At 35.9% G+C, this 26241-nt stretch overlaps 1 protein-coding gene across 1 annotated transcript in view; it reads right to left on the reverse strand.

The window, feature by feature from the left end:
• Positions 1 to 26241, reverse strand: part of LOC139720484 (scavenger receptor cysteine-rich domain-containing protein DMBT1-like) — a 101540-nt gene that overhangs the window by 1379 nt on the left and 73920 nt on the right. Inside the window, exons 24-32 of the mRNA XM_071631838.1 lie at positions 25504 to 25736; positions 24115 to 24235; positions 22693 to 22755; positions 15565 to 15582; positions 15055 to 15150; positions 14450 to 14512; positions 12861 to 12913; positions 10590 to 10710; positions 3 to 235 (exon numbers count right to left, since the gene is read on the reverse strand). Of these exons, the coding sequence (XP_071487939.1) occupies positions 3 to 235; positions 10590 to 10710; positions 12861 to 12913; positions 14450 to 14512; positions 15055 to 15150; positions 15565 to 15582; positions 22693 to 22755; positions 24115 to 24235; positions 25504 to 25736 (1001 nt within the window). The remainder of the gene's footprint in view (positions 1 to 2; positions 236 to 10589; positions 10711 to 12860; positions 12914 to 14449; positions 14513 to 15054; positions 15151 to 15564; positions 15583 to 22692; positions 22756 to 24114; positions 24236 to 25503; positions 25737 to 26241) is intronic.

Here is a 26241-nt window from a genome sequence, read left to right on the forward strand (position 1 = left end):
ACCTGTGCTTCATACCACGCGTTTCCGCTAGCTCCGGTCAGTGAGAATAACACGTCATTTGAACGTGGTGTCGTTGATGCTGACTTGTAGACATTCAGTGAATTAATCGTGCTACCGTACATATGATACCAGAATATAAGACATTGGGGCCCGTAACGATACTGAGCTGGACTCGTTAGGCGTGCGTCTTCTCCATGAGAACGTGGAGATGTTTCGATGTACATGTAATATCCGACTACAATTCAAAGGAAGTTTATAACACAACATAAATACACTAAAACGAACATAGTTAGAGCAAGATATGAGAATGCAGTCCAATATTTCGAAAAATCATTACTTCGATGGTTCGACTACCCGAAGGATTTTTGACATTCAAAAATAAGACAAGGCTCTTTATTCTGAAGATTAGTTTATCCTGACCTATAACCGAAGTCCGTTATTTTGATTTTCTTATCAATTCGTAAAATAAAGATGATACTGATTTCAAGATTCAGTGACTTGATGGTGCTATGGAACATACGATACTTCAATATGGATCGTGCATCATTATGCTTTAGGCGGCCCGAAAATCTATCTTGAGTTGATTTTGGCGTCGGTCGGGGCCAATGCCGAGCCCTGGAATATTATTCATTATAAAAAAAAAAATAGTATTTGTTTATTTTTTTTTCATGTACGTAAAACTATTCTACGAGTGCAAGGAATATATAGGCAACAGAAAATGCAAAAAAAAAAAATGAGACAGCGTTTTTATTTTTTTTTTTAGAAAACAAACAAACAAACAAAACAAACAGATCAGCCACTTCTGTCCAAAGTGCAATGGACATTAGAAAAAAATGTAACTACAAAAAAGTCAGTAGATACTCCAAGTGCTTACAGCCGGTTGTATGGTCCTCACTTGGTCCGGTGCTTGACGAGGGGGTTACCTCCACTCTTACGGGACCAGTCAAAGTCCATCATTATATGACTGCTGCCAGCCACAGGTACCGTATTCAAAGTCCACAGTCAATGTTGCCTGACCATGGGAGATAGTAACGTAGTGCAATATTGGTATTTTTTTTTCTTCATATATATCTGGACATATAAAGTGACATTGATACATTAAACACTCACAGGAAAAAGTATTATTAAGGATTTGTAAGACAACACAACATATCAGTAATATACACTTTCTAATTTTACTTACATTTTTTTGCAGGCTAACATAATTACTGCATATTACAAAAACAGTGGGTAGTTGGATTTTTTTGTTAAGGTGATAATAACAGAAATTGTCCAAAATTGTTACCATGCAAGAGATCTCAGACATATCTTACCGTTCAACGGTGATGTTGTTGGTTGATGATACCCGTCTGTTGTAGGATTTAAATCAGTTACTTCTAAATGAGAAAAGACAAGAACAGCTAAGATGTCTCGAACCATTTTCCTCTGTCAGACATTACATCTAATTACCTTTCATGCTAAACAAAACAGTCGGTCCTCTCAAGATATCAAAGAAGGCTCGACGAAGAATATTTCATCTGACCTCATTCGCTAGATATCCTGTATCCTTTACACAAATGAAAGTCAGAATAGTCCCCAAGTGCTACTTCTCTTGTCATATTAACAAAGGCATGGATACTCCAACGACTTAACAAACTTGAATTCACAAATCAGTTTTGTAATCATAAAACGCATCACAGTAACATTTGTATCGCCCCTAAATGTAATATCAACGCTAAATGTAATATCGACCCTAAAATGTAATACACCTTAACCCTAAATGTAATACACCTTAACCCTAAATGTAATAATAACCCTAAATGTAATACATTTTAACGCTAAAATGTAATAATCGAGTCAACCCTAAATGTAATACATTTTAACCCTAAATGTAATAACCGGAGACAAACCCTAAATGTAATACATGTCAACCCTAAAATGTAATATCGACCCTAAATGTAATACATGTCAACCTTAAATGTAATAACAACCCCTAAATGTAATACATCTTAACGCTAAATGTAATAAGAACCCTAAATGTAATACATCTTAACGCTAAATGTAATAACAATCCTAAATGTAATTCATGTCAACCCTATAAATGTGACACATCTTGACGCTTAATGTAATATTACGACCCTACATTTAAAAAACCTCATTATAGAGAGTGTAACCAAACGCAGAATATCGGGCAACAGGTCAGGGGGTATATGAAGGGGATATGACGCAACTTTTTACAGCACTCTTGAAAGAGCAGCAATAGTTGCTTAGATTTGTTTTTGTTGTTTACCCAGGTAAAGATCACACAGTCTTATTAATTCCTTTGTTTGCTGCAAAGTTAATTAGGTACATTCAACATAGGTTTTTTTTTTTTTTAATCTATACCTCTATCATACAATCACATAAACATTTTGTATTCCAATCTTCATTCAGTATTCATGTTTGTTTAAAGTTTTTGATGAAAACAAAATGGGCAAAAATTCTTTGCAAGGAAATTTTGATAATGAATAATAGCGCAAGAAAAAAAAAAAACATATACCTACTGATGAACAGGGATGATAGAGCGAGTAGATTGAGAAAATTAGAAAATTAAAAAGATTTAGAAAGATTTCGCAATTTTTTTTACTAACCATCATTATCTATGTAATGTTTTCAATGACGAAATATCTGTCACACATTGACATGGCAGCACTGTCCGAAATATTAGCCTCATGACATTGTCACTACTAGTAATCACTACTATATTTAGTGACAAGAAACTGGGACAATTGGTCGTGGGGAGGGTACACGAAATAAATTGAAAAATGTCAGTAAAGTAAAAAGAAATACATGTAGATGTCTTTTTATCATCTTTGAGTCAGCATTTTATATATTGACTTTCCTATGATATGTTAATGTATGAGTAAGGTAAACTGACTTAACTTTTGCCCATTTTTTTTTCTCTTTTTCAACAAAAACTCTAAGCAATAATGAACACTGAATAAAGATTGGAAATACAAAATGTTTTATGTGATTGTATGATAAAGGTAATAGATTTAAGAACTATGTCACATGGACCTAATTAACTTTGCAGCAAACAATGGATGTAATAAGACTGTGTGATTTTTACCTGGGTAAACAACAAAAAACAAGTCTAAGGAAACTGCTGTCGTTCTTTCAAGAGTGCCAGAGAAAGGTTGTGTCATATCTTCTTCGTACACCCCCTGACCTTTTGCCCGATATTGCTTACCCTCTGCTCTCTATAAGCAGGTGTATTACATTTAAGGTCGTAATTACATTAAAGGAGACCACCGGATGATTTTCAGATTTTTACATTTGAACAACTATAAATTAGTTATACTGAGGACAGAGTTACAGAATTTGTGATAATTGGGATGAAGAATAAGAATATTTACAACATTTAGAACAAATTGCAATGAACAAGGATGATGACATGGCAGAGTCACCATAAGAATGCATGAGTTTGGGGCTCAAGGAAGCAGAACAAAAGAAGAAGGCATGCATAAATTATACACTGGTGAACTCGCAAGCAAGCGGTATTGTAATGGAATTACACTGCTACATTTCTGAAATATGTGAACCTCCTATGTCATCATCCTTGTTCAGTGTAATTTGTTTAAGGTTTTTCAAAATATTGTTTTTCTGCTCAATAACAACAACAAATTCCACAAATCTATACATGGAGTTGTTGATTTATGTATTACATGATGTGAAATTATGAAAATCGTCTGGAATGTCCCTTTAAGCGTTGAATGATAGGGTTGACATGAATTGCATTTAGGATTGTTATTACATTTAGCGTTAAAATGTATTACATTTAGGGTCGGTATTACATTTAGCGTTAAGATGTATTACATTTAGGGTCGATATTACATTTAGGGTTGAAATGTATTACATTTTGGGTTGTTATTACATTTAGGGTTGAGGTGTATTACATTTAGTGTTGAGGTGTATTACATTTAGGGTCGATATTATTTTTAGGGTTAAGATGTATTACATTTAGGGTCGATATTACATTTAGGGTTGAAAAGTATTACATTTAGGGTCAATATTACATTTAGGGTTGAGGTGTATTACATTTAGGGTTGTCTCCGGTTATTACATTTAGGGTTAAAATGTATTACATTTAGGGTTGACTCGATTATTACATTTAGCGTTAAAATGTATTACATTTAGGGTTGTTATTACATTTAGGGTTAAGGCGTATTACATTTAGGGTCGATATTACATTTAGCGTTGATATTACATTTAGGGGTGATACAACATTTGTAGTTGTATGGTAGCATTTCACACACCCGTCGGTGTCGTCTTTCTCTCCTACAAGTCAGGGTTGACCTAAAATCAAGTCAGGTATTGGACCCGAACTATTTTCCTCGGTCGAACATTTGCCTATGTATTTTCCATCAAGAAGAGTTTAAACCTACGATCCAATTATTTCAAATGTTGATTCATTTGGTGTATTGCTGGTTTTTTTTTCAATGAACAATTTTCTTCGAGATTAACAAAAAGAAACATGAAATCTGAAACTTGCCTTTTGATTTTGCATTGATAGGTACTGAACACTTTTTTTCCAACCATAAACAAAAACATACCTTTCCTCCTATTATTGTGTACACTAGAATTCTTCTCTTTGCTCACTTCAGAAGTAACATATCTTTGTCTTAATAGAACACAACAAAGAGGGAAAAGTTAATGTCCTCAAACATGCATTGCTATCTTAATGTAATCTATTAATAAACACCCTCGTGATATCCTTGTCTTTTTCTTTTAGAAATAAGCTGAAATACTCATTTTCAAAGTCACATGATTATGACATTTTGAATGGACATCTTATAAAAGACAATTACGTGTTGATTGCCAGCGCATACGTGACACAGATGAAGTCTTCAATTTATTTACCATTCTAGGTTTTCTGATAAACGTATCAAGGATACATTGTGCCGTTTGGTACTTATGTTAATTGAATTACAACGGAAAGCGCGCTCAATCATCTTTTGCTTTGATCAAATCAAATCTTACCGTCGATTGGTGGTATTGTTGCTTCATTATCACTGTCGATTGTGGCAATCCATTGAGTTAGTTCTATGTGAGAATAGACGATGACATTAAACATTTTTCACACCATTTGCTTGTAAAAAAAAATACTGAATCACTTTACTCTTGCACAGCTTAATAGATAAGAGATATCGGTTTTGTAAGAATGCAATTAAATATAAACAATTAACAACAGACAGTTTTAGGACAATAGAATGAAAACGAGCTATATATGAATCAACATTTTGTAAAAGCTTATTTCAACACGTTGCAGTAATAAAACATTCGTTCGATAAGAATACCTAGTTGGTTTTCCCTTAGTCTCTTGTGCAATTATTCTAAACTCGATGATTTGTTTGGCGTCAAAGAAGATATATAAGTGGATATAATTGTGTTCATAATTGTAAAGACCTTGAAAAAAAATTAACTGGTCCTACCTTCATACACTGTGGTAACTTCATTCACACATATGTCGTTATAGTCAGGACAGCAGTCCCCTATGCTTGTACAAATCTCGTCGCACCAACAGCCACCTGAGTAGCAATTCAAGCTGTAATCCACATCACAACAATGCCCTTGGCATGAAGCTATCGTCATGATATTTGTGGCCACAAGGGAGAAAAAAAAATACAAAACGTCACTGTTTCTGAAAAGAAGTACCAAGGTATAAGTCCATGTCGTGCCGTAGTAGTTTTGAAAAGACCTGTCTCCCTTCATCTGAAAACGAATACTAGCATAATACATATTCCTGATGGAAATCTACGATAAACATAATTCTAGTCTAAATGAATATGGATAATTGCAATTCGATCCTTGAAGTAGGATGAAAGAAAGAAAACCACAACAAAATACCAAGCTTTAACCAAATAATGACTTTCTTGCTACAAATATCATGCATCACTGAAAAATCTTTAGTTTTTTTTCTCTGTTTTCAGAAACGAAATACATTAATCTATAACAGCAGCGGAGATCACTTTATGTTGGAGACATCAAAACATATCAGCGAGAATGACACTTGTATAATTATGTGAGTGACAGTGCGTGTGTCTATTTCACTATTATCCTTGTGGGCTATCAGAATTTCTGCATTTAGCTTTACAGCTATTTGGTTGCACTCACTGTGAAATGTTTTTAAACCTGAACCATGCCGGGCTTTTATAGCCGTTCTGTGTACACAAAAATCACGTTCGTGAGCCACCTTCGGTTTAGCCTCAAATGTGATAAATTCCTGCTAGGTGATTTCCTTTCTTTTCAAGATAATGAATTTGCTATAGACGTGAAGGATATTGTAAAAACCAGGATTTATCAGATTTTTTTTTTTACTTGCCTTCATGCACTGTAAAGAACTTCCTCTCGACACACATAATTGCTAGCTTTACTTATACGACTTACATACTTGATAAAACCGAAAAATGGTTTTTGAAGACAACAAAACATAGCGACAAAGATGTTTAATTTCTTTAAAGTTTTCTAGGCTTCCTAATTGCAGGTAACTAGATGGCGTCCAGTTGGCACGGACGTTCAAGTGATTTCAAAGTGAGTGTCATATATTTATAATCTTTCCATGCTGATCATGATGCAATATATCTTACCATTAAGCGGGGGTGTAGTTGATATTCCAGTACTTCCGTCCACTGTGGTAACCGAATCAGTCAATGCTATTTGAAAAGAGACGAGGACAAAAAACAAATCCTCAATATGTACTTTTACTTTCTAACATTACTCAAAATCTGAGAAATTATTCAATTATTTAAAGAGAATAGATCCTGGATGTCTGTGGTCAATGAAAAAAGAAAGAAAGAAAGAAAAAATAATTGTTTTTAATGTTTCCGAAGAAAACTGAAAAGGTTTTGACAAGACTACATTGTGTTTTAATGATTTAGTCGGAAAAAGAGAAATTATGTGTATTGGTAGCATATGCATTATCCCCTCTCTTTTTTTTTATTGATTTGGTGTACCTGCAAATAAAAAAAAAGTCCCATGAATAAGAAAGCTTAAAGGGGCTGTACAGTACTGGTTGAGGTGGGGATTCATGTTTTTTTACATTCCTACATGTAAGTGACATAATGAGAAACCTCTTATGAAGTATGAAAGAGCATGTAATTTTAAGAAGGATTCAGAGTTTATTTGATGAAAATTGGTTTTCAAATGGCTGAGATATTCAAAAAAGTGATAATAATTTTTCAAGTTCAAGTTCGAATTTATTCGTTTTTCCACAATAAAGTCATACAAACATAAATCTCACTTTCTTGAGTGACAGTAACAATGCATGTAAATTCGTACAAAGAAAACAACAATAATGGGAAAAACTAACAGTATCAATAAATTGCAATTGTTGCAGAGGTAACGAAAATGAAAGAATTGTCAGTACGCACTGTGTGAAAAAACGAAGGGACCCACTAAAAAGACAATGCTTGTGGAGTGTGGGCCCCTCTTAAAAACTCGATGCAAAATTTGACTAAATATAGCAACAAAGCAGCAAGAAAAGTTTGGCATAAAAAGTTTAGCAGCCCACTAAGAGACAGACGGACAAACAGTTACACACAAAACAATAACAAACAAAATAATGAGCATGAGACAAGACTGGGACAGCAACAAGACTACTTATAGGGAAGAAAACTGACTTGACGACACGACAGGAAACAAGACTACAGCGCGACGAAGAGGTAACAAAATAGACAGGAGTATGCAACAGAGACAACGATCCTCGGAGGTTTGAGGAAGAAAGAGAAGAAGAAGAAAAGAAGAATATACAACAAACCCTTCAACTGCGAGGTATAAGTTAAAAAAGATCTTATCACAATCAAAGCTAAGGCAAAAGTAACAATGATAAAAAGAACGGCAATAAAGATTTTGCGGACGGGTAACAAAATAAGCCTATGAATTAATCTGATTCAGGGGGTCGTCATTATAGGATTGCAAAAGAAAAAACTTCAATCTCCTTTTAAAGGAGTATATAGAGGGAGCAGATTTTATATCGTGGTTCAGGGAATTCCAATAATTAGGTCCAGTGTAAATAAGTGTATTCTTTGCTAGAATCGTTCGAAGAAGTGGTAAATGAAACTCATTAGAGCGTCAGGTGGGGTAATTATGGAATGATTTATTTTTTTGGAACATAGAACCAAAGATAGGTGGCAGTAAACTGTTATCATACATATACATAAATTGGCCTAAGTTGTATAAAAATAATTCGTTAATTTTTAGTAGCTTATTACAGTTAAACAATACATTTGTATGTGAACGAGTGGGAGAATTGGAAATGATACGGAGGGCTTTCTTTTGCAGTAATAACACTCTATTCAGCAGCGTCTGATGTGTATTGCCCCAAGCTAAAATTCCATAATGAAGGTAAGGGAGTATCAAAGAGGAGTATAACACAAGTAATGTCTTTTCAGGAATATAAAATTTTAGTCTGTTCATAACACCTATATTACAAGAAATGATTTTGCAAATATGATCAATATGTATTTTCCAAGAAAGTTTATTATCTACAAAAATACCAAGAAATTTGAAAAATGACACACTTTCTAAATTACAATCATCCAGAACTATTTCTGAATTCAAAGAATCAACAGTATTGCTGAAAAGCATATATTTTGTTTTTTGAACATTCAATGACAACTTGTTAGCTCTGACCCAGTTGGTCACTTTTTTCAATTCTGTATTAACTTGTTGAACAAGAACATCGATATCGTTATGGGCAAGAAAAACACTGGTGTCATCAGCATAGTGTATAAAGGAAAGTACCTCTGAAACAGACGAAAAATCATTGATATATATTATTAATAGCAGCGGCCCTAAAAGACTTCCCTGTGGAACACCACACTTTATATCTCTTATAACTGAATTGTTATCTTTAATGGAAACAAACTGTTTTCTGTCAGCTAAATAAGTCTTGAACCACTCCAAGGCCTTCCCACGTATTCCGTAGTGCGATAACTTGTGGAGTAAAATGTTGTGATTAATTGTATCGAAGGCCTTGCCTTGGAGAAGTCCAAGAATATACTAAATAAATGAGAATGATTGTCAGTTGCATTAACGACTTTATCAATAAAATGAAGAACTGCATGAATGGTACTATGTTTTTCTCGGAAACCAAACTGGGAATTTGTGAATATTTTGTGCACATTTAAAAATTTGGTAATTCTGGTGTATATTATTTTTTCTAAAACTTTCGATAATGAAGATAATACGATAATAAAAGACTACAGGCCACAACTTTATTAGGATCTTTTTGTTTCACCTTGTTTTGGGATATCTCGGCCACTTCAAAACCGATTTCCATCAAATAAACTTTTGATACCCCTTAGAATTGCATGCTCCTTGACATCTCTTAGACTGGTTTCTGAATATATCGCAAGATGTTAAAAGCTAAATCCTCACCTCGACCAGAACTGTACACAACCTTTAATTGAACTTACAATCTGGGGAGTGCAATCAAACGACAGCATTTGATATGCCTACTGTACAATATTGTTCACAAAAAAAATATATTCACATATTCAGCTAATAATCAACGCTGGTAGAGGTGATGGGACAAACTGACATTTCTGAGGCGATCAGGATGTAGCTATCTTTCCGACGCGCAGATAATGAGAAACCTAAATAATTTTATGAAATATGAAAGAGCATGTCATTTAAGAAGGATTGAACACTTATTTGATAAAAATTGGTTTTCAAATAGCTGAGATATCAACAAAAAAGTGATAATAATAAAAGACTACAGGCCACACCTTTTATTACGATCTTTTTGTTTCACCTTGTTTTTGGATACCTCAGCAATTCCAAAACCGATTGTCAACAAATAAACGTTTGATATCGCTTAGAATTGCATGTTCTTTGACATCTCATTTAGTTGTTTCCCAATATCTCGCAAACCGTTCAAAGCTAAATCCTCGCCTCACCCAGAAGCTGGTCTTCCATGAAGTCCAGTTGGATGTGAGGCGGGACCACTTCACCGGTTAAACACCCTGCTCTTTGCGATGAATGAATGAAGCGGGATCTTTTACGTGCATGAGTTGTTACTCTCTCATACACGGGACCTCCATTTTATATCCTGTTCGAGGGACAGTGTAGGTATAGATATCTTTAGAGCTTGCTATAGGTATCTTTAGGGCTTAGGATACGTTCACTCATCAATCATGTTGTTGCTAAAAACGTTGAACATTTTGAAGCACCAAAGTCCAACAAGGCAACTACACTACATAGGACCTACACGCATGGTGAAATTCGAGTCAACATTAGACGTAGCTAACGAATACAACAAATTTGTAAACCTAATTATCGTGCACCATTGCACCGAAATGAAAGTGAGTAACACTCGGACTATCACTTGACCTAGGTCAAAGGTGTAGTCCGCAGTGTAACGCATGGTTATTTGGTGTGTATTCAAAAATCAATTGATCATGCGTTAGGGCTGTGAGGACTCAAAAGATCAGTGAAATAAAAGGGACTATCACAATAATGAGTGTAACGAACTTTTCTTCTCAGACGTGGTAATGGGTAAAACTACCTTTAATGAGCTCTTGACCAATCATATAGCGAGATTCTTGGTATGTGGAATATAAATAATATACCTTGTACGCAGGATCCCTCAGAAAGCACGATGTCATCTATGGCGATGTCACCTGTGTAGCTAGTCCCTCGTACACCTTCCATGGTAATGTAGAATGGCTGGGTGTAATTGTCAATGAGGACCTGGTAATAAAAATAAAACAAACAAACAAACAAACGCAAAGTGGTGTGGCACTTTCTTTCTTATAAGAATGTTACGTAGCCATGATTTCGCCATAACATGGCATACAGATCTATAACTAAAGAGTATGATTGTAAATCTTCCCCCCCCCCCTCTTAAGGAGATATCAATATTTCTCTGTTAAAAACTAAAGATAAATGATTAAAGGTGAATTATGACGTTTCCTGAGAGTTCAAAATATCACTGTATACTTAACACAAGACCTATCAGGATCCTAGTGCCAACACTTCAAAGAAGAACAATGACCAGTCAGGTACGTAACACATCAAACAAGTCACGCACTTTAAATTTTACAAGAAAAATTAAATTATTTTAATGTATGTTAACAACGGTTGCTATCAAATGACGTCTGTTATTTGTAACATAATGTGTGAGCATGTATCACAAAACTAACATACATGTAAGTCGCCAGACATGGATTCTAGTTAAGAGTAGACTCTAAAAGAACTTTGAGCTTTAGAATGATGTATAACTCAATCCGAATGGACTCTCCTACCTTATTCTTATATTGGAAAGAAACCACACACTCTAAAAACTGAGAAGTGAGAAAAGAGGTTCTGAAGTACAGGGAACACCAAAAAAAAAACCAACAACAACAACAAAGCAACAAATAAACCAACAAAATAGTATGCAAGAACCTGAGCAACAACAATTCAGGAAATATCAGATTAAGCTTAAATTGAATCAAACATGTTTTACCAAAACATTCTGTACATACTTAATGCCTACATTCAAAGCAGCAAGATTATATAAGTTCAAGTTGTTACACTTGGTAGTGAAGAGTACGGACGGGATTGGTTGAAATAAATAGATAAATCTATGAATCACACCCGATTGCATTATTGTAACAAAAAGTGTTCGGGAAAAAAAAAATAACGGCAAAAAGCAGCATTTTCTGTTCGTTTTGTGATCCCAAACTTAGGATAATGTCGAAGAAGACTTATTCTTTCATAAAATATGAAAAACTATGATTGGGTGGGTTGACCCATTTTACCTATTTGCTGTCCTACCACTGCAATGGTAGCGCGTGCAGCTTTTTGTTGGTTTTGCGATGCACGGTCATATACAGTATCAATACTTCTTCTTCTTCTTCTTTTTTTTTCTCTCTCTCACACTATCATTTCACCGGACTGCAAAATTAGTTTGGACATTGAAACTTGATGAAACATTTTTTTTTTCATGTATTCACAAATATGAAAGTACGACCTCTTGAAAAATGTCCCTGTCGTAACTTACCTGCGATTCATACCACGCGTATCCGCTAGCTCCAGTCAGTGAGAATAACACATCATTTGAACGTGGTGTCGTTGATGCTGACTTGTAGATTTTCAGTGAGTTGATTGTGTTGCCGTACATATGATACCAAAATGTCAGGCACTGAGGCCCGTAACGATACTGAGCTGGACTCGTTAGGCGTGCGTGTTGCCCGGAATAACGTGGAGAAGATGTCTCGATGTACATGTAATATCCGTCTACAATTCAAGGTCAATATATATATATATATATAAAGAAAAAAAAAAATATATATATTACACTAAAGCGAACATAGTAAGAGCAAAATATAAGAATGCAGTCCGTTATTTCGAAGGTTCATCATTCCGATGGTTCGACAACCCGAAGGATTTTTGAAATCCAAAATATGACAGGGCTCTTCCTTCTGAAGGTTAATTAGTTTATCCTGACATATAACCGAAGTTTGTTATCTTAATGACTCATTAACTCGAACATAAAAATGATACTGACTTGGAGATTTAGTGACTTGATGGTGCTATCGCACATATGACACTTAAATATGGATCGTGCATGATTATGCTTTAGGTGGCCCAAATCTAACTTGAGTTGACTTTGGCCTCGGTCCAAGGTAACGTCCAGCCCTGACATATTATTCATTATCAAAAATAGTATCTGTTTATTTTTTTTTAATGTACGTAAAACTATGTTTAATCAGTGCAAGACAGCGGGCAGCGATTTTATTTTTTTCAGAAAAACAAATAAACAAACAAACAAACAGATCATAATTTCTATTAGGTTCAGTGGACATAAAAAAAACCTGTAACTACAAAAAAAGGCAATAAATACTACAAGGGCTTACAGCCGGTTGTATGGTCTCCACTTGGGCCGGTGCTTGACGAGGGGGTACCTCCACTGTTACGGGACCAGTCAAAGTCATCAGAATATGACTGCCGCCAGCCACAGGTACCGTGTTCAAAGTCACAGTCAATGTTGCCTTACCATGAGAGATAGTAACGTAGTGCAATATTGGTCTTATTTTTGTTCTCCTTCATATATATTTGGACATATCAAGTAACATTGATACATCAAACACTCACAGGGAAAGTATGATTACTTAAGACAACACAACATATCAGCAATATGTATTACACCTTTTTAATTTTACTTACATTTTTGCAGGCTTACATAGTTACTGCATATTACAAAACAGTGGGTAGTTGGATAGTTTTTTAAGGTGATGGTAACTGAAATAGTGAAAATTGTTACCATGAAACAGATCTCTGACATACAACGTTGTATCTTACCGCTGAACAGTGATGTTGTTGGTTGATAATATCCGTCCGTTGTGGGACTTAAATCAGTTACTACTAAGTGAGAAAACAAAAGGATAGAGAAGATGTCTCAAATCAGTTCCTCAGTCAGACATTACATGTAATCACCCTTTCATGCTTTAGAAAAACAGAGAAAAACAGCTGGTCTCTCAAGATATTACAGAAGGTTCGACGAAGAATTTTCATCTAACATCATACGCTAAATACCCTCAATCCTTTAAACACATGCCATGTCAGAATAGTCCCCAAGTGTTACAATTCTTGTCATATTTAACAAAAGGCATGATACTCTTACGACCTAACAAACTTGAATTCACAAAGCAGTTTTGTTGGCATAAACGCATTGCAGTAAGATTTGTAGCTGTATGTTAGCATTCCACACACCCCTGGGTGTCGTCTTTCTCTCCTACAAGTCAGGCTTGACCTAAAATCAAGTCACGTATCGGACCCGAACTATTTTCCTCGATTGAAAGTTTGCCTATGTCTTTCCCATCAAAAAGAGTTTAAACCTACGATCCAGTTATTTCAAATGTTAACTCATTTTGTATATCGCTGCTTTTTTCTTCAATGAACAACTTTCTTTGGGATTAACAAAAAGGAAAACATGGAAATTGAAACTTGCCTTTTGATTTCCCATTGATAGGTACTGAACGCTACTTTCCGGTCATGAGCAAAAACATACATTTTCTCCTACTATGGTGTACACTAAGAATTCCTCTCGTTGCTCACGTCAGAAGTGAAATATTTTTTGTCTTTAATAGGACAGAACATAAAGAGAAAGCTTAATGTCTTCAAACACATATTGCTATCGTTGATATCATCAATTTTATGACATCCTTGTGACATCCTTATTTGTTTCTTTTAAAAATATGTTGAATTACTCATTTTAAATATCACATGATTATGTCATTTTGAATGGACGTCTTATAAAAGATAACTACATGGTGATTGCCAGCGCATAGGTGACACAGATTATAAAGTCTTCAATTTATTTACCATTCTAGGTTTTCTGATAAACGTATCTAAGGATACATTGTGCCGTTTGGTACTTATGTTAATTGAATTACAACGGAAAGCGCACTCAACTAACTTTTGCCTAGATCAAATCAAATCTTACCGTCGATTGGTGGTATTGTTGCTTCATTATCACTGTCGACTGTGGCAATCCATTGAGTTAGTTCTATGTGAGAATAAACGATGACATTAAACATTTTTCAAACCATTTGCTTGTAAAAAAAAAACTGAATCACTTTACTCTTGCACAGCTTGAGAGATAAGAGATATTGGTCTTGTAAGAATGCAATTGAATATAAACAATTAACAACAGACAGTTTTAAGATAAAAGAATGAAAACGAACTATATAATTTGATTTGATTTGATTTGATTTATTTCTGCTTAATTCCGTTACATCAGATATGATTATGTACATGTCATTTATGACAAACAGTATATCGACACATAGTTTTTAGTACAATTATACAAGACAAATACAAACAGCTTATGGAACTTAAGCAGAAGCATATAAGCATATAATGAAAAGCTTATTTCATTACGTTGCAGTAATACAATATTCGCTCGATAAAAATACCTAGTTGGTTTTCCCTTAATAGCCTCTTGTGTAAACTCGATGATTTGTTTTGCTTCAAAGAAGCTACATAAGTGAAGATAAATGTGCTCATAATTGTAAAGACAATGTAAAGATTTTTTTTAACTGGTCCTACCTTCATACACTGTGGTAACTTCATTCTCACACATGTCGTTATAGTCAGGACAGCAGTCCTCATAGCTTGTACAAATCTCGTCACAGTAGCAGCCGCCTGAGGATACGTAGCAATTCAAGCTGTGATCCACATCACAACAATGCCCTTGGCATGAACCTATGGTCGTGATATTTGTGGTCACGAGGGAGAGAAAAACACAAAACGTCACTGTTGCCGAAGAGAAGTACCACGGTACAAGTCCATGTTGTGCCGTTGTAGTTCTGAAAAGACATGTCTGCCTACATCTGAAAACGAAAACTAGCATAATACATATTTGTAATGGAAATCTACGAGAAATATTGATCTAGTCTCAAATGAATATGGATCATTGCAATTTGATCCTTTAAGAAGGACGAAAGATAGGAAAGTACAACAAAATACCAAGACTTTGTTGTTACAAATATCATGCATCACTGAATAATCATTAGTTCTTTCTCTATTTTTCAGAAACGAAATACATCAATCACTTACAGCGGAAGGGATCACTTTCTGTTGGAGACATCAAAAGATATCAGCGAGAACAACATTTGTATGTGTGCGTGACTGTGTGTGTGTCTATTTCACTGTTATCCTCGTGGGCTATCATGATTTCTGCATGAGCTTCACATTTATCTGTTTGCACTCACTCTATGTGGGGGGGGGGGGGGGGGGGGAGGAGGAGGAGGAGGAAGGGGGGGGGGGGGGAGAGGAGGGGGAAGGGGGAGGGGGTCTTCCGCGCAATCTCAAAGACAATTGACGTATACATTACCTGTGGCGTAATCTACCAAACTATGTCAAGAAACAAAATTCATATCTTATTTCTATAATTCTTTTTTTTTTAATCCATTAATTTCGTGGCATTGTGTGCATACGCAGACATTACATCGTATTATCAGTTTGCTGGAGACAAAATAAAACAATTAACTTGACCTTGAATATTACTAATGTCAATGTATGTGTGAAATTAGACGCTTTGCTCTTAATCAGATATTAGTACATAGCAATTACAATCATAATTTTTCCCCTTCCACAGGGTGTTTTATTTATACACATATTCAGAAAACGACATTTACAAATAATTTTCTAATACAAAACTGAATAAGAATTAAATAAAAATTAAATCATCGATGAAAAGTGGCCTACGTAATATAACCAAGTTTCGTTAAAGGGGCTGTACAGTACTGATTGGGGTGAGGATTCATGTTTTGAACATTCCTAATTGAGATAATGAGAAGCCTCTTATGAAATATGAAAGAACAATTTCAAGAATTATTCAATGTTTATTTGGTGAAAATTTGTTTTCAAATGGCTGAGATATCCAAAAAAAAATGACAATGATAAAGGTGACAGGCCACGCCTTTAATTAGGATCTGTGTTTCGTCTTATTTTTTTTTGATATCTCAGCCATTTCAAAACCGATTTTCATAAAGTAAAATTTTGATACCTCTTAGAATTGCATGCTCCTTGATATCTCATAGAGTGGTTTCTGAATATCTCGCAAAATGTTAAAAGCTAAATCCTCACCTCAAACAGAACTGTAGGCACCCTTTTTTACAACATATAATTCATATTATTCTTTTTTTTATTGGCACAAACAACCCTAAAAACACTTTTGATATTATATAATTTTGACTAAATGTACAAAAACACTTCATAAATAAAGCCCATTTTTTTCACAAAATTCTTTTCTCTACAATTCATTTGACTTATACATTTTTCCATCTCAAAAAAAATTTATCTCAGATATAATATGTTTGAATGACGGAACAGTCTTTTTTTTTCAATGTCGCCGAAAAAAAAAAAATCTCTTCTTATAACAATCATCATACAGTTTAATGCACTGTTGTTGAAACCATGAAGTTCGAATAGCTTATGTTGGTTTGTAAATACAATTTGTTTATCTATCTTCAGAAGTAACCATCGCTCAAACTTATTCCATATAACTATTGTTTGAATAAGGACATAGACAAAATACATGAATTAAATGGTTTCCTCACAATCATTACAAAACGTACACTATTTATCTGTTACAAAAGCAAATTCTAAAAGAGCGTCTTTCATATATATTCTATTCAGAATCTGAAATTGAAACCACCTCATATTGATGTCAATAGTTGATTGAAAAGGAATTAAACAATATAAAGACCATGTTTCTTCATCAAAATTCAACATACTCCTCCAATTTACTGTTACAATGTTTTGCCGTGTGCCTTAATAATAATAATAATAATTGCATTTATATGGCGCTTCATACTGACGTTTCTAAGCACACTTTGCTACTCATACAAATAGACTAGAAAACACAATAACATTAACATTAACAGTAACAAAAGAAGAAAGAAAAGAAAAGAAAAGAAAAATACATGTGATACAATGGTACAATAATTGATAACTTGTGCGCTTCCAGAAAAAAAAAAATTACAGCTGATTAAACAGGTGAGTTTTAAAAAGAATTTTAGATGATTCGACAGATGATGCATTCTGAATATAAAGAGGGAGTTTATTCCAAAGAGTGGGAGCAATGGAAGAGAAGGCTAGGTCACCATAACGGGTTTTTGTACGTGGGCCATGAAGTAATTGGAGAGAGGAAGATGAACGGAGGGGTCTGGCAGAAGAGGAGGAGCGGAGAGAGACTAGGTTTTGAAGATATATGGGTGCAAGATTACGTGTGATTTTGTACGTCAGAAGTAGGATCTTGAAAGTAATACGGGAATGGACTGGAAGCCAATGGAGTGAGCGGAGAACAGGAGATATATGGTCATGTCTCCTACTAAGGGAGACTAATCTAGCGGCTGAATTTTGGATACGTTGGAGAGGGGATATGTGAGAAAGAGGGAGGCCGGCAAGGAGGGAGTTGCAGTAGTCCAGATAGGAGGAGACGAAGGCATGGACGAGCCGCTCAGCTGATGATTGATCAAGCAGACGCCTGATCTTCCCTATTTTGAAAATACCCCATGATGCAGACTTACAAATGTTTGTGATATGGTGTTTAAGAGTTAAGTGTTTTTCCAAAGTAAAGCCAAGGTCTCTAACACAGTCAGAGACCTTAATAATCCCATCCCGAGTAGTTAGATCTGGTAGAGGAACTGTGCTCCTAAACTGTGATGAGAAATGGATGAGTTCAGACTTGTCTTCGTTCAGACGGAGTCTGTTGGCAGTGGACCAGGTTTTGATGTCGTTGAGACATTCTCTCAGTGAATTAACAGCAGCGCCAGGTGACATAGTTATGTAAATTTGAGTGTCGTCAGCATACATAGCGTAGTTGACTCCATGATGACAATTGATAATTCTGGTGAGTGGACCTGTATAGAGGAGAAAAAGAAGGGGGCCGGCAACGGATCCTTGCGGAACTCCGCAGCTGATAGGACTAGGACGTGACCAGGTCCCATTGATTATCACCCTCTGTGTGCGATCTTGAAGATATGACTTGATCCATTGGATGGCAGTGCCTGTGATGGAATAGTCATTACTAAGTCGTTGTAGTAGCAACGTGTGGTCGAGCGTGTCAAACGCAGCCGAATAGTCAAGAAGAAGAAGAGCAGCCTCATTGCCCTTGTCGACAGCAAGAAGGAGATCGTTGAGCACTTTCAACAAGGTAGTTTCTGTTGAGTGAAGGTTGCGGTATGCTGACTGGTTTGTAGGAAGCAGATGATTACTGTCAACATAAGACATTAACTGTGTAGACACAATCCTTTCAAGAAGCTTACTCACAAATAGCAGATTGGCAATTGGTCGGTAATTGCTCAGGACATCGGGATCTAGGTTCGGTTTCTTCAACAGTAGAGGGGAAACAAGAGATGTCTTGAAAGGTATTGGAACTATACCCGATGACAATGATGTGTTAATGATGTTTTTTTTAGAACCGGAAGCAGCTCATCAAGGCACTCTTTGAGCAGCCAAGTTGGAAGAGGGTCCAGACTACAAGATTTTGGTGGAGATAGCATGATGAGACGTCGAAGCTGTTCATCAGTGACTGGATTAAACTCGCTCAGGTTGCAGTTCAAAGAGTTCTCAGGAGCCTGGACGGATAACTCCAAATGGTTCACGTCAGATACAAAGGAAGACACAATATCATCGATTTTCTTTATGAAGAATATACTGAACCTGTGCGCCAGTTCTGAATCAGATAAGTGTTCAGGATAAATAGAAGAGTCAGAAGGGGTGGACAGTTTCTTCACGAAGTTGAATAGTCGTTTTGAGTCAGCATTGGCGATCTCTTTTCTCAGGTACTGGGACTTTGCATCAGTAATCAGACTGTAGTACAGCTCACATTCTTGACGATACAGGTCCATGTCAGTCTGCATGCCGGACTTCAACATGCGACGTTCAGCACGACGCCGACGCCTCCTGGCCTCCCTAATCTCATCAGAGAACCAAGGGGCATTGGGTCTAATTGTCACAGTCACGGTTTTAACAGGGGCATGCTTGTCCAACAGATTACTCAGCATGTCATTATACATTGAAATTGCTTCTGTAGGACAATAAAGACGTACACTGGGAAGTCAACAAAGCCTGTTTAATATCCTGGCGGAAAGAGTTGGTGTCAATATTGCGAAGCTTTCTAAAGCTTACTTTCCTTCTAGGATTTGGTGGGCCTTTAAGATTAATGGCGGAAAGAATGGCGGAGTGATCAGATGGCAAAGATGGCAATACAGTGATATGGGAAATAATATCTTTAGATTTCCTACTAAAGACTAAATCAAGTGTGTGGCCTGCTTGGTGAGTGGCACCCTTAACATGTTGATAAAACCCAAATGCTTCAACGGCATTGAGAAAAGACTGAGCGAAACTATCAGCAGAATCATCTACATGTATATCAAAGTCACCAAGAAGAATGGTTGGATGAGCATCAACAGCAGCACTCTCGAGGAGAGTTAAAAACTCATCAAGAAAGTCGTTGCTGGTAAAGGTGTGACGAGAGGAATGGGGTGGGCGATAAATGCAATAAACCCGGACAGTAGATGAAGAAGTGAGATGAATCGTGAGATCTAGCAATTCAAAAGACAAAAATTTGTGTGTGTCATTGACAACACAACGCGCAGCAGACCTATACAGTGCGTATCAAAAAAAAAAAGGTAATCCGATTTGCTGGCCTGATGATTTGACCACCTCCATTGACAGATCTCATCCACGCAGTGAGATATGCACTGTTCCTTCACAGTAACATGCAAACTTGGAAACAGTGCAATTTGTCATTGTTGTCTTTAAAGTTCATGTGCTCAACCATGCATGACATTTGTCAACATATATATGTACTATCAATGGAAAGAGGAAGAGTTCCCCTTTCCTCTCAATCAACATTGCACTCTCCATAGCCGACAATTATAACATAGTAGCCCTCCAAAGTTGGATTACCTTTTTTTTTTCTGATACGCGCTGTACAGGACGCAGATACCACCTCCTCTACATGTCTTTCTGGGATGATTGATAATATTGAAATTTGGAAGGGATAATTTCAATTCAGCAAGGGTAGGCTCATCCCTCTGGTCACCTGAAAGCCATGACTCAGTGATGACTAACACATCAATATCATTATCTATGATCAGAGTTGACACTGCATCGACTTTATTCGTCAAGGATCTTGCGTTCCATAAACCAAATTGAGACCCACTGGAAGCATCACAAAGGGACTGTGACCTTGGAATCCTCCGCCTACGGCGTCCCCTGTGAGTACGCCGCTGCTGCGCAATCCCAAGATCACATACCCTTCTCCAAACAGTCAAAGGAAGATGACTGGGCTTCCCATTAAACTGATGGAGGGCATGTACATCATATGTAATACGATTCGGTTGAAAACTACTGCAATACTCATTAGCATGTTGCATTACATCGACTTCAGTACATGGACCTGGGTTTGTTTGAATGTCACCGGACAGTATAATGGCTAACTGAAAACATGCACATGTGTTGCTATAGTATGCAACAGGTTTACCACAGTGTCTGACAAGCCTGTGAACAGGAGAAAGTAGACTGTGATTACAGTTACAATCATCAGTTGGCAGCATGAATACATGGTTCACGTTCAAGAGAGATACAATCAGAGGTATACAAAAGAAGAGATTCCAGAGACGCCAGATCTTAATCCCCTCCATTGCTGTGGAGGTGATGCTATTGACATACACATGTGAACGGTGTGACAACAAAAGGTGCTATTGAAAGTACAAAGCAAGTACACATACAAGATGCATGAAGCAAGTGTGCAACACTGGGCTGGACACTGAAAATGGCAATACAGAGTAGGCAACAGTATCAAGATACAAAATTCATCTGCTTAAATATACAGCTAACTTACCAACAAATTGACTGGAAATGGTCTAGCAAGATCCTTGACACAAACAGAATACAATATAAACAACCATACTGCAACAATTCAGCAAAAACCAGGTAAAAGAGACAATATAATCAGAAGCCCTAAATGAGTGGGGCTACCTATGGAGGCGCACACCAAAAAAAAAAAAAAGAAAAGAAAAGAAACGTTTGATAAATATCAGAACCTTTCTTTAAACAAAATTCAAAATTTTTGGCCTGAATAGTCTTTGTAGCATTCCCAACAATGTACTTTAAAAAAAGATGGTATCACCATCGATTTCGTATGTATTTTATGGTTGTATTAATTCTTCATTGATTTTTTATTGATTTTTATTAATTTCCAGGTATTTCATCGTTTTTTAATATCTTATATATCTTATATTCATTCATTTATAAAGTATTTCCCTGTTTTCCGATCTTTTAGGTTTCGTTTCTTTTTTCTTGATGTATCACAAATCCGTTTCAAGAATGATTGTGCGGAAATAAATTAAAAAAAAAACTTTCAAGGAAAGTGAAAATAATCATCTATTTCAATAAATTGAGAAAACTCAATGTGCATTGACTGTGGACACAAAACTTTTTTGAGCCACCTTCCGTTTGGCCTCAAATGTGATGAATTCCGGCCAGGTGATTTGCTTGCTTTTCAAGATACTGAATTTGCAATTGGAAGACTTGGAATTATTAGATTTTTTTTTTCAATACTATTTTTACTTGCCTTCATTCACTGTAAAGACCAGCGTCCCGACACACATAATTGCGAGCTTTGCTTATAGGATGTGAATACAATGACGGTACAACCATTAATTAGCATAATGTGCAGTGCAGACCACCATTTCCAGCGTAATATCACCGTCTTTTAATAAAATAGCATGGTCGTTGCAGATGTAGGCTTACTACACTTGTATCAACACTCAGAGCAGTAGTCCGGCAACCATCATGAATATTACTACTAATATCAATGTAATTAATCGCTATTATTTAAGCTATTAAAAAATGATATAGACTCTAGCACTTTCATCATAAGGATAAGATTACAGTCATAAAGATATATGCAAAAGATTGTCCTTATTGTTTAAAAAAGTGCATTTTTTGCAGTAACATTCATAATACTAGACTTGATTAAATAAAAAAAGGCGCGGATATGGTTTTTGAAGACAAAAAAAAATATATTTTTTCTTGATATTTTTCTAGGCTTCCCAACTGCATGTAACTATAGATGGCATTCAGTTGGCACGGACGTTCACGTGACTTCAAAGTGATTTTCATATATTTATCATCTTTCCATGCTGATCACAATACAATATATCTTACCATTAAGCGGGGGTGTAGTTGATATTCCAATATTTGGGTCCACTGTGGTAACCGAATCAGTCACTGCTTTTTGAAAAGAGACAAGAACAGATATAATTCCTCAATATGTACTCTTTTTTTTTTCTACAATTACTCAATCTTGTCACCCCGCAAGGATCGAAAAATTGAAAAATAATCTTTTTTTTTAAGGATAGCGACGGGATGTCTGTGGTCAAAGAATAAAAACAGAAAGAAAAAAAGTTTTATTACTGTTTCCGAAGAAATATGCAGAAGTTTTGACGAGACGACAATGTGTTGTAATAATTTAAGTCGGAAATAAAGAGAAATCATAATGTATAGCTACCATATATAGCATTATCCCCTTTCTTGTTTGACTTGCTGTGCTTGCAAATAAAAAAGTCACATGAATAAGTAAGCTTAATTGAATTTACAATGTGGGGAATAATCTTCGTGATAGTACAAATGCCACTGCAATCAAATGACAGCATTTGATATGCCCACTGTACAATATTTTAATAGTTCATAAAAAATATTCACATGTTAAGCAAATAATCAAGGTTGGTAAAGGTAATTGGACAAACTATCACTTCCCAAGTGATCTTTATGTAGCTATCCTTCCGAAGCGCAGCTCCAAAGCGCGGCTGAGGAAAGATAGCGTACACATTCAGATCGCCGAGGAAGTGATAGTTTGTGTCATTGCATGAAAACAACAGTTGATTAGTTGCCTTATATTCCACGTCTATATTTCCTTTTTATTCCATAACTGAAACCCTTTTAACTGTCTACAGAAAAAAAAAAATGATATGGACCAGTACAGAATGGGGACGAACAGCAGAGCTAACGGGGTTACAATGCAGTAATACACTAATTACAAATACATGGAAACTGCAGATCTAACGTTTAAGTCTAGCTAGAGTCTAAACCTATCCCAAATAGGTGTAGGTATTTTTAAGGCTTATATATAGCTTACGTTCCCTTACCAATCATGTTGCTGCGAAAAACGTGGAACAATCTGAAGCACTAACGAGGCAAAACTCCAAAAGGCAACTAGGCTACGTACACGCACGGTAACATACGAGTCAACATTAGACGTAACTGGCAATTACAACAAATTTGTAGACCTAATTACCGTGCACCGCAGCACCGAAAATAAAAGGCGTTACACTCGGACTATCACTTGACCTATGTCAAAGGTATAGTCCACAGTGTAAGGCACTTTTATTTCGTGCGTACTCAAAACAGTTAAAATAAGTGCTCACACGTTAGGACTGTGATGGCTGAAGATATCAGCGAAACAAAAGGGACTATCACTATAGAATTTAACAAAATTTCTTCCCATGTGTTGGGCAAAACTACGCTTTAAGAGCTCTTGACCAATCCTATAGCAAGATTCTAGGTATGTGGAATATAAGTGGTATATACCTTGTTGGCAGGATCCCTGAGAAAGCACAATGTCATCGATGGCAATGTCGCCTTGGTAGCCACTCCCACATACACCTTCCAAGGTAATGTAGAATGGCTGGGTGTAATTGTCAATGGGAACCTGGTGATGAAAAACCAAACAAACAAACAAACACAAAATGATGTTGCACTTTCTTTCTTATGAGAATGTTACATAGCCTTGATATCTCAATAACATGGCATACAGGTTTATAACTAAAGGGTATGATTGTAAAACTTCTTCACCTCATAAGGAGCTAACAATATTTCTCTGTAGCAAAAAAAAAAGAAATAATAAAAATGAATGATAAAAGGTGTAGTATGACGTTTCCTGGGAGCTAAAAATATCTCCGTTTACTTAACACTTAACATACTTAAGATTTATCAGGATCCAAGTGCCAACACTTCAAAGAAGAAGAACCAGTAAGATTCCTAACAAACAGACTATCAGACAAGTGACGCACATTATAATTATTTTACAAGAGAAATTGAAATAACTTAGTGTATGTTAACAGCGATTGCTATCAAATAACGACTGTTATTTGTGACATAATTTGTGAGCCTGTATCACAAAATTAATTAATTGATTTTAGGTAGGAGTAGATTCTAAAAGAACAGACTTTCAGCTTTAAAATGATGTATAACTCAATCCAGATAGACTCTCCTAACTTATCCGAATATTGGAAAGAAAGCGCACACTCTGAAAACTGGGAATTGAGAAAAGAGGTTCTGAAGTATAGGGTTTATTCAATTGCTTAGACTTTACATTGCTTGGCGATGAATGGAACAGCAAAAACAAACAAACAAACAAAAAATATGATTTAAACCACCTGAGCAACAACAATTAAGAGATTATCTGATTAAACATAAATTACATTAAACATCCTTTTTAAACATTCTGTAGATTACTAATGCCGACATTCAAAGCAGTAGGATTATAATGATATGTTAAAGTTGCTACACTTGCTAGTGATAAGTATGGACAGTGTTTGAGAGAAGTGAAAAGATGAATATATGAGGCACACCTGATTGCATTATTGTACCAAAAAGTGTTTGAAGAAAACGGCAACAACACAATTTTCTCTCAGTTTTATCATCCCAATCATTGTGATAATGTAGAAGACATCCTCTTTCAGAAAAATACGAAAAACTGAAATTTACTAGGTTGCACTTTTTGTTGGTTTTGCGATGCATGGTCACATTTGGTATCTACTTCTTCTTCTTCTCTCTCTCTCTCTCTCTCTCTCTCTCTCACACTATCATTTCAGGGCTGCAAAATTAGTGTTGAAATTCAAACTTGATAAAACATTTGTTTTTTCATGTATTCATATATGAAAGTACATCTTGAGAAATGTCCCTGTCAAAACTTACCTGTGCTTCATACCACGCGTTTCCGCTGGCTCCAGTCAGTGAGAATATCACGTCATTTGCACGTGGTGTTGCTGATGCTGACTTGTATACATTTAGTGAATTAATCGAGCTACCGTACATATGATACCAAAATGTCAGACATTGAGGCCCGTAACGATACTGAGCTGGACTCGTTAGGCGTGCGTCTTCTCCATGAAAACGTGGAGATGTCTCGATGTACATGTAATATCCGTCTACAATTCAAAGTTAACATAACAAAAACATAAATACGCTAAAGCGAACATAGTAATTAAGAGCCAGATATTAGAATGCAGTCTATTATTTCGAAAGTTTATTATTCCAATGGTTCGACAACCCGAAAGGATTTTTTAAATCCAAAATAAGACAACGCTCCTTATTCTAAAGACTATTATCTTGGCATATAACCGAAGTTCGTTATTTTGATTACTCATTAATTCGAAAATAAAGATGATATTGATTTGAAGATTCAGTGACTTGATGGCGCTATCGAACACAATATACGTAAATATTGCTCGGGCATCACTGTGCTTTAGGTGACCCAAAATCTAATATTTGAGTTGATTTTGGCCTTGGTCCAGGCCAATTTCGAGCCCTGACATATTCTTTATTTCATCCAAAATTAGATTCTGTTCATCGGTTGTTGTTGTTTCATGTGTGTAAAACTATGTTCCATCAGTGCAAGGAATATGCAACAGAAAATGAGGATAATGAGACAGT

The sequence above is a fragment of the Diadema antillarum genome, unplaced genomic scaffold (assembly GCF_040938485.1).
Source record: "Diadema antillarum isolate AM-2024a unplaced genomic scaffold, OU_Dant_1.0 scf00000128, whole genome shotgun sequence".
Classification (NCBI taxonomy): Eukaryota; Metazoa; Echinodermata; class Echinoidea; order Diadematoida; family Diadematidae; genus Diadema; species Diadema antillarum.